Raw genomic sequence first — 11,160 nt, 5'->3', positions numbered from 1 at the left:
CGAGTCCTAAATGGAACGTCCTGTGTTATAGAAAGATGCCACAGCCTGACTGTCAAAGGAAGCGAGTCCTGAATGGAAAGTTCTGTGTTATAGAAAGATGCCACAGCCTAACTGTCAAAGGAAGTGAGTCCTGAATGGAATGTCCTGTGTTATAGAAAGATCTATCACTGAAATTAATAAGCTGTGAAAACACATCAACAACACATTTGAGGTTACAAATTATTTCCAAAAATACATTACAAAGTTTGGCATCCCACACAATATACATCAATAAGTATTATTTCACACAACACATTAGAAAGTTTGGCATTCCACACAACATACATTATTCCACACAACACATTAGAAAGTTTGGCATCCACACAATATACATCAATAAGTATTATTTCACACAACACATTAGAAAGTTTGGCATTCCACACAATATACATCAATAAGCATTATTTCACACAACACATTAGAAAGTTTGGCATTCCACACAATATACATCAATAAGTATTATTTCACACAACACATTAGAAAGTTTGGCATTCCACACAATATACATCAATAAGTATTATTTCACACAACACATTACAAAGTTTGGCATTCCACACAATATACATCAATAAGTATTATTTCACACAACACATTACAAAGTTTGGCATTCCACACAACATACATTATTTCACACAACACATTACAAAGTTTGGCATCCACACAATATACATCAATAAGTATTATTTCACACAACACATTAGAAATTCAACACATTCAACAAAGTACCAACTTACGCTTTGGTTGATCTGGTACAAAAATAAAATGATACAAAACAAATGAATCCCAGACAGTGGACAAGGTATATGTCTGTAGGTGTGTGTGTGTGTGTGTGTGTGTGTTTGGGTGTGTAGGTGTGTGTGTGTGTGTTTGTGTGTGTATGTGTGTTTGGGTGTGTGTAGGTGTGTGTGTGTGTTTGGGTGTGTGTGTGTGTGTTTGGGTGTGTAGGTGTGTGTGTGTGTGTGTGTGTAGGTGTGTGTGTGTTTGGGTGTGTAGGTGTGTGTGTTTGTGTAGGTGTGTGTGTGTGTGTGTGTTTGGGTGTGTGTGTGTAGGTGTGTGTGTAGGTGTGTGTGTGTTTGGGTGTGTGTGTGTGTTTGGGTGTGTGTGTGTGTGTTTGGGTGTGTAGGTGTGTGTGTGTGTGTGTGTGTTTGTGTAGGTGTGTGTGTGTTTGGGTGTGTGTGTACGTAGATGTGTGTGTGTAGGTGTGTGTGCTTGGATGTGTGTGTGTGTAGGTGTGTATGTGTAGGTGTGTGTATGTGTGTGTGTTTGGGTGTGTGTGTGCATGGGGGGGGGGGGGGGGGGGTATTTGTCTGATGTCAGACAATTATTATTATTATTATTATTATTATTGTTATTATTATATTATTATTATTATTATTATTATTATTATTATTATTATTATTATTATTATTATTATTATTATTATTATTAATATTATTATTATTATTATTCTCATTACTATCTATCATTATTATTATCTTTATTATTATTATTATTATTATTATTATTATTATTATTATTATTATTTTTTTTTTTATTATTATTATTATTATTATTATTATTATTATTATTATTATTATTATTATTATTATTATATTATTATTATTATTATTATTATTATTATTATCATTATCATTATCATTATTATTATTTATTATTATTATTATTATTATTATTATTATTATTATTATTATTATCATTATTATTATTATTATCACTATCATTACTATCATTATTATTATCATTATTATTACTGACACGGAGGAGTTGTCTTACCTTGAACACTGGAGGTCGTCCCGATGGTTTCTGGGAATAGAATAGAAAATGAAAACATGAGGGACTTGATGGTGGTGGGGGAGGGGGGGGGGGGGGAGGAGAACAGAGATAGATAGACAGATAGATAGAAAGATAGATAGATAGATAGATAGATAAATATATAGATAGATAGATAGACAGATAATAGATAGATAGATAGATAGATAGATAGATAGATAGATAGATAGATAGATAGATAGATAGATAGATAGATAGATAGATAAATAGATAGATGGATAACTATGGATAGATGGATAACTATATATATATATATATATAATATATATATATATATATATATATATATATATATATATATATATATATATATATATATATATATATATATATATATATATATATATATATCACATCTAAAGTCATTGGTGGCTCAAAAACATAAGAAAAAGCAACTAGTTATTCATCATAACAGCAAGAAGATCTAGGCAAGCAGACTCGATACAGGATGGAGGCAGCCAATATGATTTGTATTGTAACAGTCATCAGCAACTATGAGCCTAAACTATCAACACCACAGGTCCAGCAGCAAGTGTAAGCACCACCCCTTGATATTTATCATCAATGGCCCAATGATTGAAACTATTGGAAAGTGTGTTAGAATATCCAACAATGGTAAACTACGCGATTCACCTTTGGGTTCTTGTTATATTATATTATTGTCTCTCTAAAACCTGATGACTTACACGAGGATAGAACCAGAGGAAATATGAAAGAGTGACTGAGAGAGAGAGAGAGAAAGAGAAAGACAGAGAGAGAGAGAGAGAGAGAGAGAGAGAGAGAGAGAGAGAGAGAGAGAGAGAGAGAGAGAGAGAGAGAGAGGAGAGAGAAGAGAAGAGAGAAAATTATTATTATCAGCATCATTATCATTCTTCTTCTTCTTCTCTTCTTCTTCTTCTTCTTCTTCTTCTTCTTCTTTCTTTTCTTTTCTTCTTCTTCTTCTTCTTTCTTCTTCTTCTTCTTTTCTTCTTCTTCTTCTTCTTCTTCTTCTTCTTCTTCTTCTTCTTCTTCTTCTTCTTCTTCTTCCTTCTTCTTCTTCTTCTTCTTCTTCTTTCTTCTTCTTCTTCTTCTTCTCTTCTTATTATTATTATTATTATTATTATTATTATTATTATTATTATTATTACTTTTATTATCATTATTATTATTATTATTATTATTATTATTATTATTATTATTATTATTTATTATTATTATTATTATTATTATTATTATTATTATTATTATTATTATTATTATCATTATTATTATTATCATTAATATTGTTATTATTATCATTATTATTATTATTATTATTATTATTATTATTATTATTATTATTATTATTATCATTATTATCATTTTTATTAACACCAGCATTATCATAATTATATCTATAACAATAAATCACTACTTGCCTATAGACAAAACGACTACAGCCTCGTATATTCGATGGTGTCACACCAAAATCTACAACAATCAATATGAACGAATGGCTCCAATCCATAAGTATGGGTGCCAGCAGGGATGTATTCGATGGTGTCACACCAACATCTACAACAATCAATACGAACGAATGGCTCCAATCCATAAGTATGGGTGCCAGCAGGGATGTATTCGATGGTGTCACACCAACATCTACAACAATCAATACGAACGAATGGCTCCAATCCATAAGTGGGTGCCAGCAGGGATGTATTCGATGGTGTCACACCAACATCTACAACAATCAATATGAATGAATGGCTCCAATCCATAAGTATGGGTGCCAGCAGGGATGTATTCGATGGTGTCACACCAACATCTACAACAATCAATACGAACGAATGGCTCCAATCCATAAGTATGGGTGCCAGCAGGGATGTATTCGATGGTGTCACACCAACATCTACAACAATCAATACGAACGAATGGCTCCAATCCATAAGTATGGGTGCCAGCAGGGATGTATTCGATGGTGTCACACCAACATCTACAACAATCAATATGAACGAATGGCTCCCATCCATAAGTATGGGTGCCAGCAGGGATGTATTCGATGGTGTCACACCAACATCTACAACAATCAATATGAACGAATGGCTCCAATCCATAAGTATGGGTGCCAGCAGGAATGTATTCGATGGTGTCACACCAACATCTACAACAATCAATACAAACGAATGGCTCCAATCCATAAGTGGGTGCCAGCAGGGATGTATTCGATGGTGTCACACCAACATCTACAACAATCAATATGAATGAATGGCTCCAATCCATAAGTATGGGTGCCAGCAGGGATGTATTCGATGGTGTCACACCAACATCTACAACAATCAATATGAACGAATGGCTCCAATCCATAAGTATGGGTGCCAGCAGGAATGTATTCGATGGTGTCACACCAACATCTACAACAATCAATACAAACAAATGGCTCCAATCCATAAGTGGGTGCCAGCAGGGATGTATTCGATGGTGTCACACCAACATCTACAACAATCAATACGAACGAATGGCTCCAATCCATAAGTATGGGTGCCAGCAGGAAAAAGTGCTGAAACCTGAAACTAAAATCTCGACACTTTGCCAAACCTGAAAATGTTCCTACTGAAAATGTGGCCTAAACTTTACTCTTATTTCATCACCGTTTTTATACCATTATTAAATGATTACACAGCAAACATATTGACACAATGAGGAAATTAATTTGATTTTAAAACCAACTTATAATACATAGTGAAATACTCACAGTGCAGTTGTCTCTCTCTAGGGGAGCCAAAGAACAGAGAGAGACAGAGAGTACCAGAGGTACTCCCTCAACATTTTTTGAAAAATTTAGTGATGAACACCGGCTTGGGTCCATCATTCAGCCCCCTTTTTCTTGACTGCTTCTTTGAATGAGCAATCAGATCACTGAAACCAGAGGTATTTGACTTCGAGATATCGCGGAACCGGAATTCCGGCATGAACCGGAAAACTGGCACCCATGTCCATAAGAAATGTCGGTGCATCCACCTACCTGGTCGTACTCCATCAGTTGTCGTCACTGTCAGATGCTCATCTTTTGCTGTGTCAGTCATAGTAGTCTCCCCTGCCTCTGTTCCCTGATCCGTCCCTCCGACCTCCTGCTTTGCACCAGCACCACTGACCTCCTCTCCCATTTTCCCCTCATCTTCAGCAGCCTCCGAAGCAGGTTCTTCAATGAGAGGCTGAGAGGTCAAGGAAATCCCTGTGCCTGTCAAGTCTGTCCTGACTTCCAAGTCCAACAATTCTGCATCTTGATTCTCTCCCTTGGATCGACGCCCGCTTTTCCGACTGCTTCCGTTACGACGAGTCCGCTTCTTCTCCTTCCCGTCTTGGGTGACGACGCGACCTTCGACAGATTTCAGTTGGGGAACGAAAAAGATTCCATTCTTGGCCATGTTTAAATGTCGGAGTCTGAGTGATTAGATGGATGGATGGATGGATATGTGGATGGATGGATATGTGGATGGATGAATGAATGGATGGATGGATGGATGGATATGTGGTTTGATGGATGGATGGATGGGTGGTTTGATGGATGGATGGATGGATGGATGGATAGGTGGTTTGATGGATGGATGGATAGGTGGTTTGATGGATGGATGGATGGATGGATAGGTGGTTTGATGGATGGATGGATGGATGGATAGGTGGTTTGATGGATGGATGGATGGATGGATAGGTGGTTTGATGGATGGATGGATAGGTGATTTGATGGATGGATGGATGGTTTGATGGATGGATGGATGGTTTGATGGATGGATAGTTGCTTTGATGGATGGATGGATGGATGGATGGATGGATGGATGGATGGATGGATAGGTGGTTTGATGGATGGATGGATGGAAAAATGTACAGATGGAATAGGAGATACGGTGGAAAGATTTTTCTAATTTACAAAAATGTAATTGAAAGATGACCAAAAGCTGAAAAGATATCTATTGTCAAAGCTCTCTCTCTCTCTCTCTCTCTCTCTCTCTCTCTCTCTTCTCTTTCTCTCTCTCTCTCTCTCCTCTCTATCCATCTCTCTCTCTCTCTCTCTCTCTCTCTCTCTCTCTCTCTCTCTATCCATCTCTCTCTCTCTCTCTATCTCTCTCTCTTTTTTTCTCTCTCTCTCTCTCTTTCTCTCTCTCTCTCTCTCTCTTCTCTCTCTCTCTCTCTCTCTCTCTCTCTCTCTCTCTCTCTCTCTCTCTCTCTCTCTCTCTATCTCTCTCTATTTCTCTCTCTATATGTGTCCCTCCCCATCTATCTATATACTTTTCTATTCCCAGCCACAAAACACGCCATTTATGCCAGATCCTTACTTGGGCAGACCGGCCAACGAGGCAAACACAGTCATCTCCATGAACTTGTTGTCATCAAGGAGCAACACTTCGAGGGAGGCAAATCTTTGTAGTCGGACTTGTCTGTGATGGAGACAACATCAGATTATACAGTGATAGGCACAATGACAGACAGTTGCAATGAGAACACGGCTAGTGACAGGCACAATGACAGACAGTTGCAATGAGAACACGGCTAGTGATAGGCACAATGACAGACAGTTACAATGAGAACACGGCTAGTGACAGGCACAATGACAGACAGTTGCAATGAGAACACGGCCAGTGATAGGCACAATGACAGACAGTTACAATGAGAACACGGCTAGTGATAGGCACAATGACAGACAGTTACAATGAGAACACGGCTAGTGATAGGCACAATGACAGACAGTTACAATGAGAACACGGCCAGTGATAGGCACAATGACAGACAGTTACAATGAGAACACGGCTAGTGACAGGAACAATGACAGACAGTTACAATGAGAAACACAGCCAGTGATAGGCACAATGACAGACAGTTACAATGAGAACACGGCGAGTGACAGGCACAATGACAGACAGTTACAATGAGAACACGGCCAGTGATATGCACAATGACAGACAGTTGCAATGAGAACACGGCCAGTGATAGGCCCAATGACAGACAGTTACAATGAGAACACGGCCAGTGATAGGCACAATGACAGACAGTTACAATGAGAACACGGCCAGTGACAGGCACAATGTCAGACAGTTACAGGCCAAGCTCAATGAGAACACGGCTAGTGAGAAAGAGGCCTTTTGCAGAGAGCAGGGAAGTTGCCTCACGGAATCCTTGATGCAAGGAGCGCTTGATGAGGCACAAAGAAAACTTAGCAAACTGTGGACGTGTAAAAATGAAGACAGCAATCACACACATCATGATAGCTATCTTGTTTGACGAGGGTTTCATTTGTTCACATCCATGACAGACCTTTCAACTATCAGGCCCATGTGAGAAGTAGAAAACGAACAGAGGAAATGAAAAAAATATTATATCTGTCAGTAAATATATCTAGCCATTGTTTATTGTTCATTTGATTTTGTGCATTGTGAAATATCACCTTTAATTTAAATCTATTACCACAGCACACTGGATAGCTTTCACCATTGCCAAGGGTATTCAATCAGGGAGGTGACGGTGATCGTGTAAGAGTAAGGTAGCAGGGAGGAGGGAGGGGGGCAGAGCAATCCGATTGATCCACCATGGCAGAATGTATTCATTGTACATGTATCGTAAATAGGAAGAAAAGGGAGACCCAGATAGAATTGTGCGTCTTGAAACGGAAATCTCAAACTATAAATAGCTCATTTTTGTTTATGTTGGGGCTTCCGTCCTTTTACCATATGAGGGCTTCCATTATTCCAGTAGTAAAACGATCCCAGTTGGTCTATCATCTAACTAGAAAACTTTATTTCTATAAAATGCCTGGAGTTCAATCCACTTCAAGCTCAACGTTCCCCCATCTGTGATAAAAAATGACTTTGGTGCAGCAATGTGCTCTTGTGGTATGACACTCGCTTTTGGATCAGAAGGTCCTGGGTTTGAGTCTTGCTTGGCACATAGTTGAGTCCATGGAAAGGCTCTTTACTCACATTCTCTCACGTACTCAGGTGTAAAATGAGTAGCTGGCCGTTACCAGCGTTCTCTTTGTCCAAAAAAAAATAGTAATCTTGCTTAAAGGAGTCATGTCTCGTTCTACATGTTACGAGATGCTGTTGATCAAGGACCCCCTGTAAATCACTTTGAGCACATTTAGTGGATATTTCCCTATATAAAAGCTCAAGATTTTGGTTTATTTGTTGTTTTTTTTTTAAAAAGATAACAGGTCAGTCTAACACCCACTTTTCTCTGGACAAATAAGGCATGGCCAAATCCAATGGCAAATTCCTGAAGTTGTTTCCAGTGAGGTGAAGGACCTTGACCTTGGACAAAAGGCCAAGGGTCAAAAGGTCATCTTGTGACAGGTTGTTGTAGGACAGATCCAGCATCTGTAAATGGAATTTGTGTTGTCAGTAATGACAGTGTTTGGGGTAAACTGGGAGGGATAGATGAGGAGGAGGAGGAGGAGGAAGAAGAGGGGGAGGAGGAGGAGGAAGAAGAGGGGGAGGAGGAGGAGGAAGAAGAGGGGGAGGATGAGGAGGAAGAGGGGGAGGAGGAGGAGGAAGAGGAGGAGGAGGAGGAAAAGGGGGAGAAGGAGGAGGAAGAGGGGGAGGAGGACGAAGAAGAAGAAGAAGAAGAAGAAGAAGAAGAAGAAGAAGAAGAAGAAGAAGAAGAAGAAGAAGAAGAAGAAGAAGAAGAAGAAGAAGAAGAAGAAGAAGAAGAAGAAGAAGAAGAAGAAGAAGAAGAAGAAGAAGAAGAAGAAGAAGAAGAAGAAGAAGAAGAAGAAGAAGAAGAAGAAGAAGAAGAAGAAGAAGAAGAAGAAGAAGAAGAAGAAGAAGAAGAAGAAGAAGAAAGAAGAAGAAGAAGAAGAAGAAGAAGAAGAAGAAGAAGAAGAAGAAGAAGAAGAAGAAGAAGAAGAAGAAGAAGAAGAAGAAGAAGAAGAAGAAGAAGAAGAAGAAGAAGAAGAAGAAGAAAGAAGAAAGAAGAAGAAAGAAGAAGAAGAAGAAGAAGAAGAAGAAGAAGAAGAAGAAGAAGAAGAAGAAGAAGAAGAAGAAGAAGAAGAAGAAAGAAGAAGAAGAAGAATAGAAGGGGGCGGAGTAGGAGGAGGAGGAAGAGAAGAAGAAGTAAATAAAATACACATCAATATTCATTCAAGCGAGTATTTCGTGACAACAGGTCAAACAGGTTAAAGTTCAACACCAGCAATTCTTTTCCTTTTCTTTTCTTTGTTGGTATTCTTGTAGCATTGGCGGTTACCATCTTTGAGTGGAAAACGATGGGAGAAACAGAGGGTGGGACAAAGGAGGAGGGGAAAAGAAGGGCATGTAGTAGTCTTGTGACTCAAAGCCCACTTGGACCGATAGCGATGCGGAGTCTTTGGAAAAGACTCTTTATTCACATTCTCCTGCAGTACTCAGGTGTAAAGTGAGTATCTGGCCACTAGCAGCGGTGTATCTGTCAAAAGAATTTTTTAAAAATCCAATATGACCTTGTATGCGTCATGTTTTATCCTAGATGTTAAGAGCTGCTGTTAATAGGAACTCCCTTTCAGTGGATATTGCGCTATATAAAAGCTCACGTTTTTTGTTGTTGTTTATTTAAATTTTGCAAAGGGCTTTGAGCACGTTTATTAGATATTGTGATAGTATGCTGTATAAATTCTCCGGTTTCCTTTAATTCCAAGGTAAGGATGTAAAAATAGCATTGGAATCGTTGCTTTAGTTTGTAATTATTATTTGTTGTTTACCTCAAGACAGGAAAAGTCTGTGTGTGAAATCTTGAGGTTCCTCAATCCATTCAGAGGAATTTCCAATTCCCTCAAGGCAGGGAATCCCCGAAACGCCTCTGGTTCAATCAAAATACAAATGAAAATACAGTTGGGGTGGGAAGGTTTGTCTTTTTTTTCATAATTCTATCAATTTTGTTTGTTTGTTTGTTTGTTTGATTTTCATTCGCTGTTTCTATTTTAATTTTTTTTTCTTTCCTTTTTGTATCATTTTTGATGAGTTTGCTTTTCAATTTTGTCTGATTTTCATTATTGACCAATCAGAACAAAAACAGTATTACAGTATTTCTCCAATTTCATGATTTCTTTGCACCACCTTAAATCAAAGCATGTCAGAATACAACAGATTTAGAAACCTTCAAGAGAAGATTATCCAACTACTTCAGTTCAAACATCCACAATGGCTGCCAAATTCAACAACTCTCTCCACCCACGAATACAAATACTCAGAATTGAGTCGACTTCCAGCAGCGTTCAGATTTAATTCCAGGCAACAGGTAGTGACTTGTTCCCCCTGGATCTTACAGTCTGGTGTGACTAATACTAGCAATTTACCTTGTCTGTGTCATCCAAGTGTGTAGCTTGATGGTTATTGTTTTGATATTGTAACGACACAGAAAATCACACATCACGAAAACTACACAGTATTTTACCTTGTCTGTGTCATCCAAATGTGTAGGCTACATGACTATTGATTTGATATTGTGACAGTAATACCTTGTCTGTGTCATCCAAATGTGTAGGCTACATGACTATTGATTTGATATTGTGACAGTAATACCTTGTCTGTGTCATCCAAATGTGTAGGCTACATGACTATTGATTTGATATTGTGACAGTAATACCTCACCTGCTCCAGTAACCAATAAGGGCTCATTGATTGCCGGGTGAGCGTTTTATTAACTGAACTGTCAAGAAATCCCCACCCCGACCCTTTATCACTTACCGAAAGGCAAAAAATTTTCTCCAGCATTGACGTAAGCCACATTGTCAAACAAGCCCAGGTCGTCTTCCTTCACATCCGTCAGGTCCTGACCAGCAACGTTGACAGAGCACAGATCGGCAGGGTCATCAACACAGCAATGCTTCATCTAGAAGGCAGAAAATCAGTTACATAAAGGAATAGAGAATAATATATCATAAAACACAGAACGTTTCATTCCAACCTCCCCCCCCCCACCCCCACCCCTTCCCAACCCCCTTTCAGCCAATAACAGAAACAGTTAAAATTTGAATCCATCAAGTCAAATCCAGAAGGTTCGAGGAAATTGTCTGCCGTCTTTTTGGTTTTTATATGAAAACTGCTCACAAAAACAACATATCAATCAAAAAATGACACTTGACAAACCGGTAAACAGCAAATATTCCTCTGGATATCAACAACAACAAAACATAAAGAATGACAAAAACAACAACAACAACAACAACAACAACAGAAGCAGCAAAGAAAACGACAATAACAACAACAACAACATGTAAATAAAAATGACAACAACAATAACACATAAAGAATGACAACAACAACAATAACACATAAAGAATGACAACAACAACAATAACACATAAAGAAT

General features: G+C 38.2%; 1 protein-coding gene across 1 annotated transcript; it reads right to left on the bottom strand.

The window, feature by feature from the left end:
• Positions 1-773: 773 nt before the first annotated feature.
• On the bottom strand, positions 774-10,680 carry LOC144961242 (X-ray radiation resistance-associated protein 1-like; the record flags this gene model as incomplete). Its single annotated transcript, XM_078894505.1, has 7 exons — positions 774-785; positions 1,813-1,842; positions 4,850-5,268; positions 6,159-6,260; positions 8,047-8,192; positions 9,551-9,648; positions 10,536-10,680. Coding segments are annotated over 7 exons (952 nt in total), but the record flags the coding sequence as incomplete, so codon positions are not given.
• Between the last annotated feature and the right edge of the window lie 480 nt (positions 10,681-11,160).

Source organism: Berghia stephanieae, unplaced genomic scaffold, assembly GCF_034508935.2.
Source record: "Berghia stephanieae isolate SIO BIC M18660-M18661 unplaced genomic scaffold, UCSD_Bste_1.3 scaffold1874, whole genome shotgun sequence".
Taxonomy (NCBI): Eukaryota; Metazoa; Mollusca; class Gastropoda; order Nudibranchia; family Aeolidiidae; genus Berghia; species Berghia stephanieae.
The sequence above is the reverse complement of the archived record's forward strand: the minus strand, read 5'-3'. Positions and strand labels throughout refer to the sequence as shown.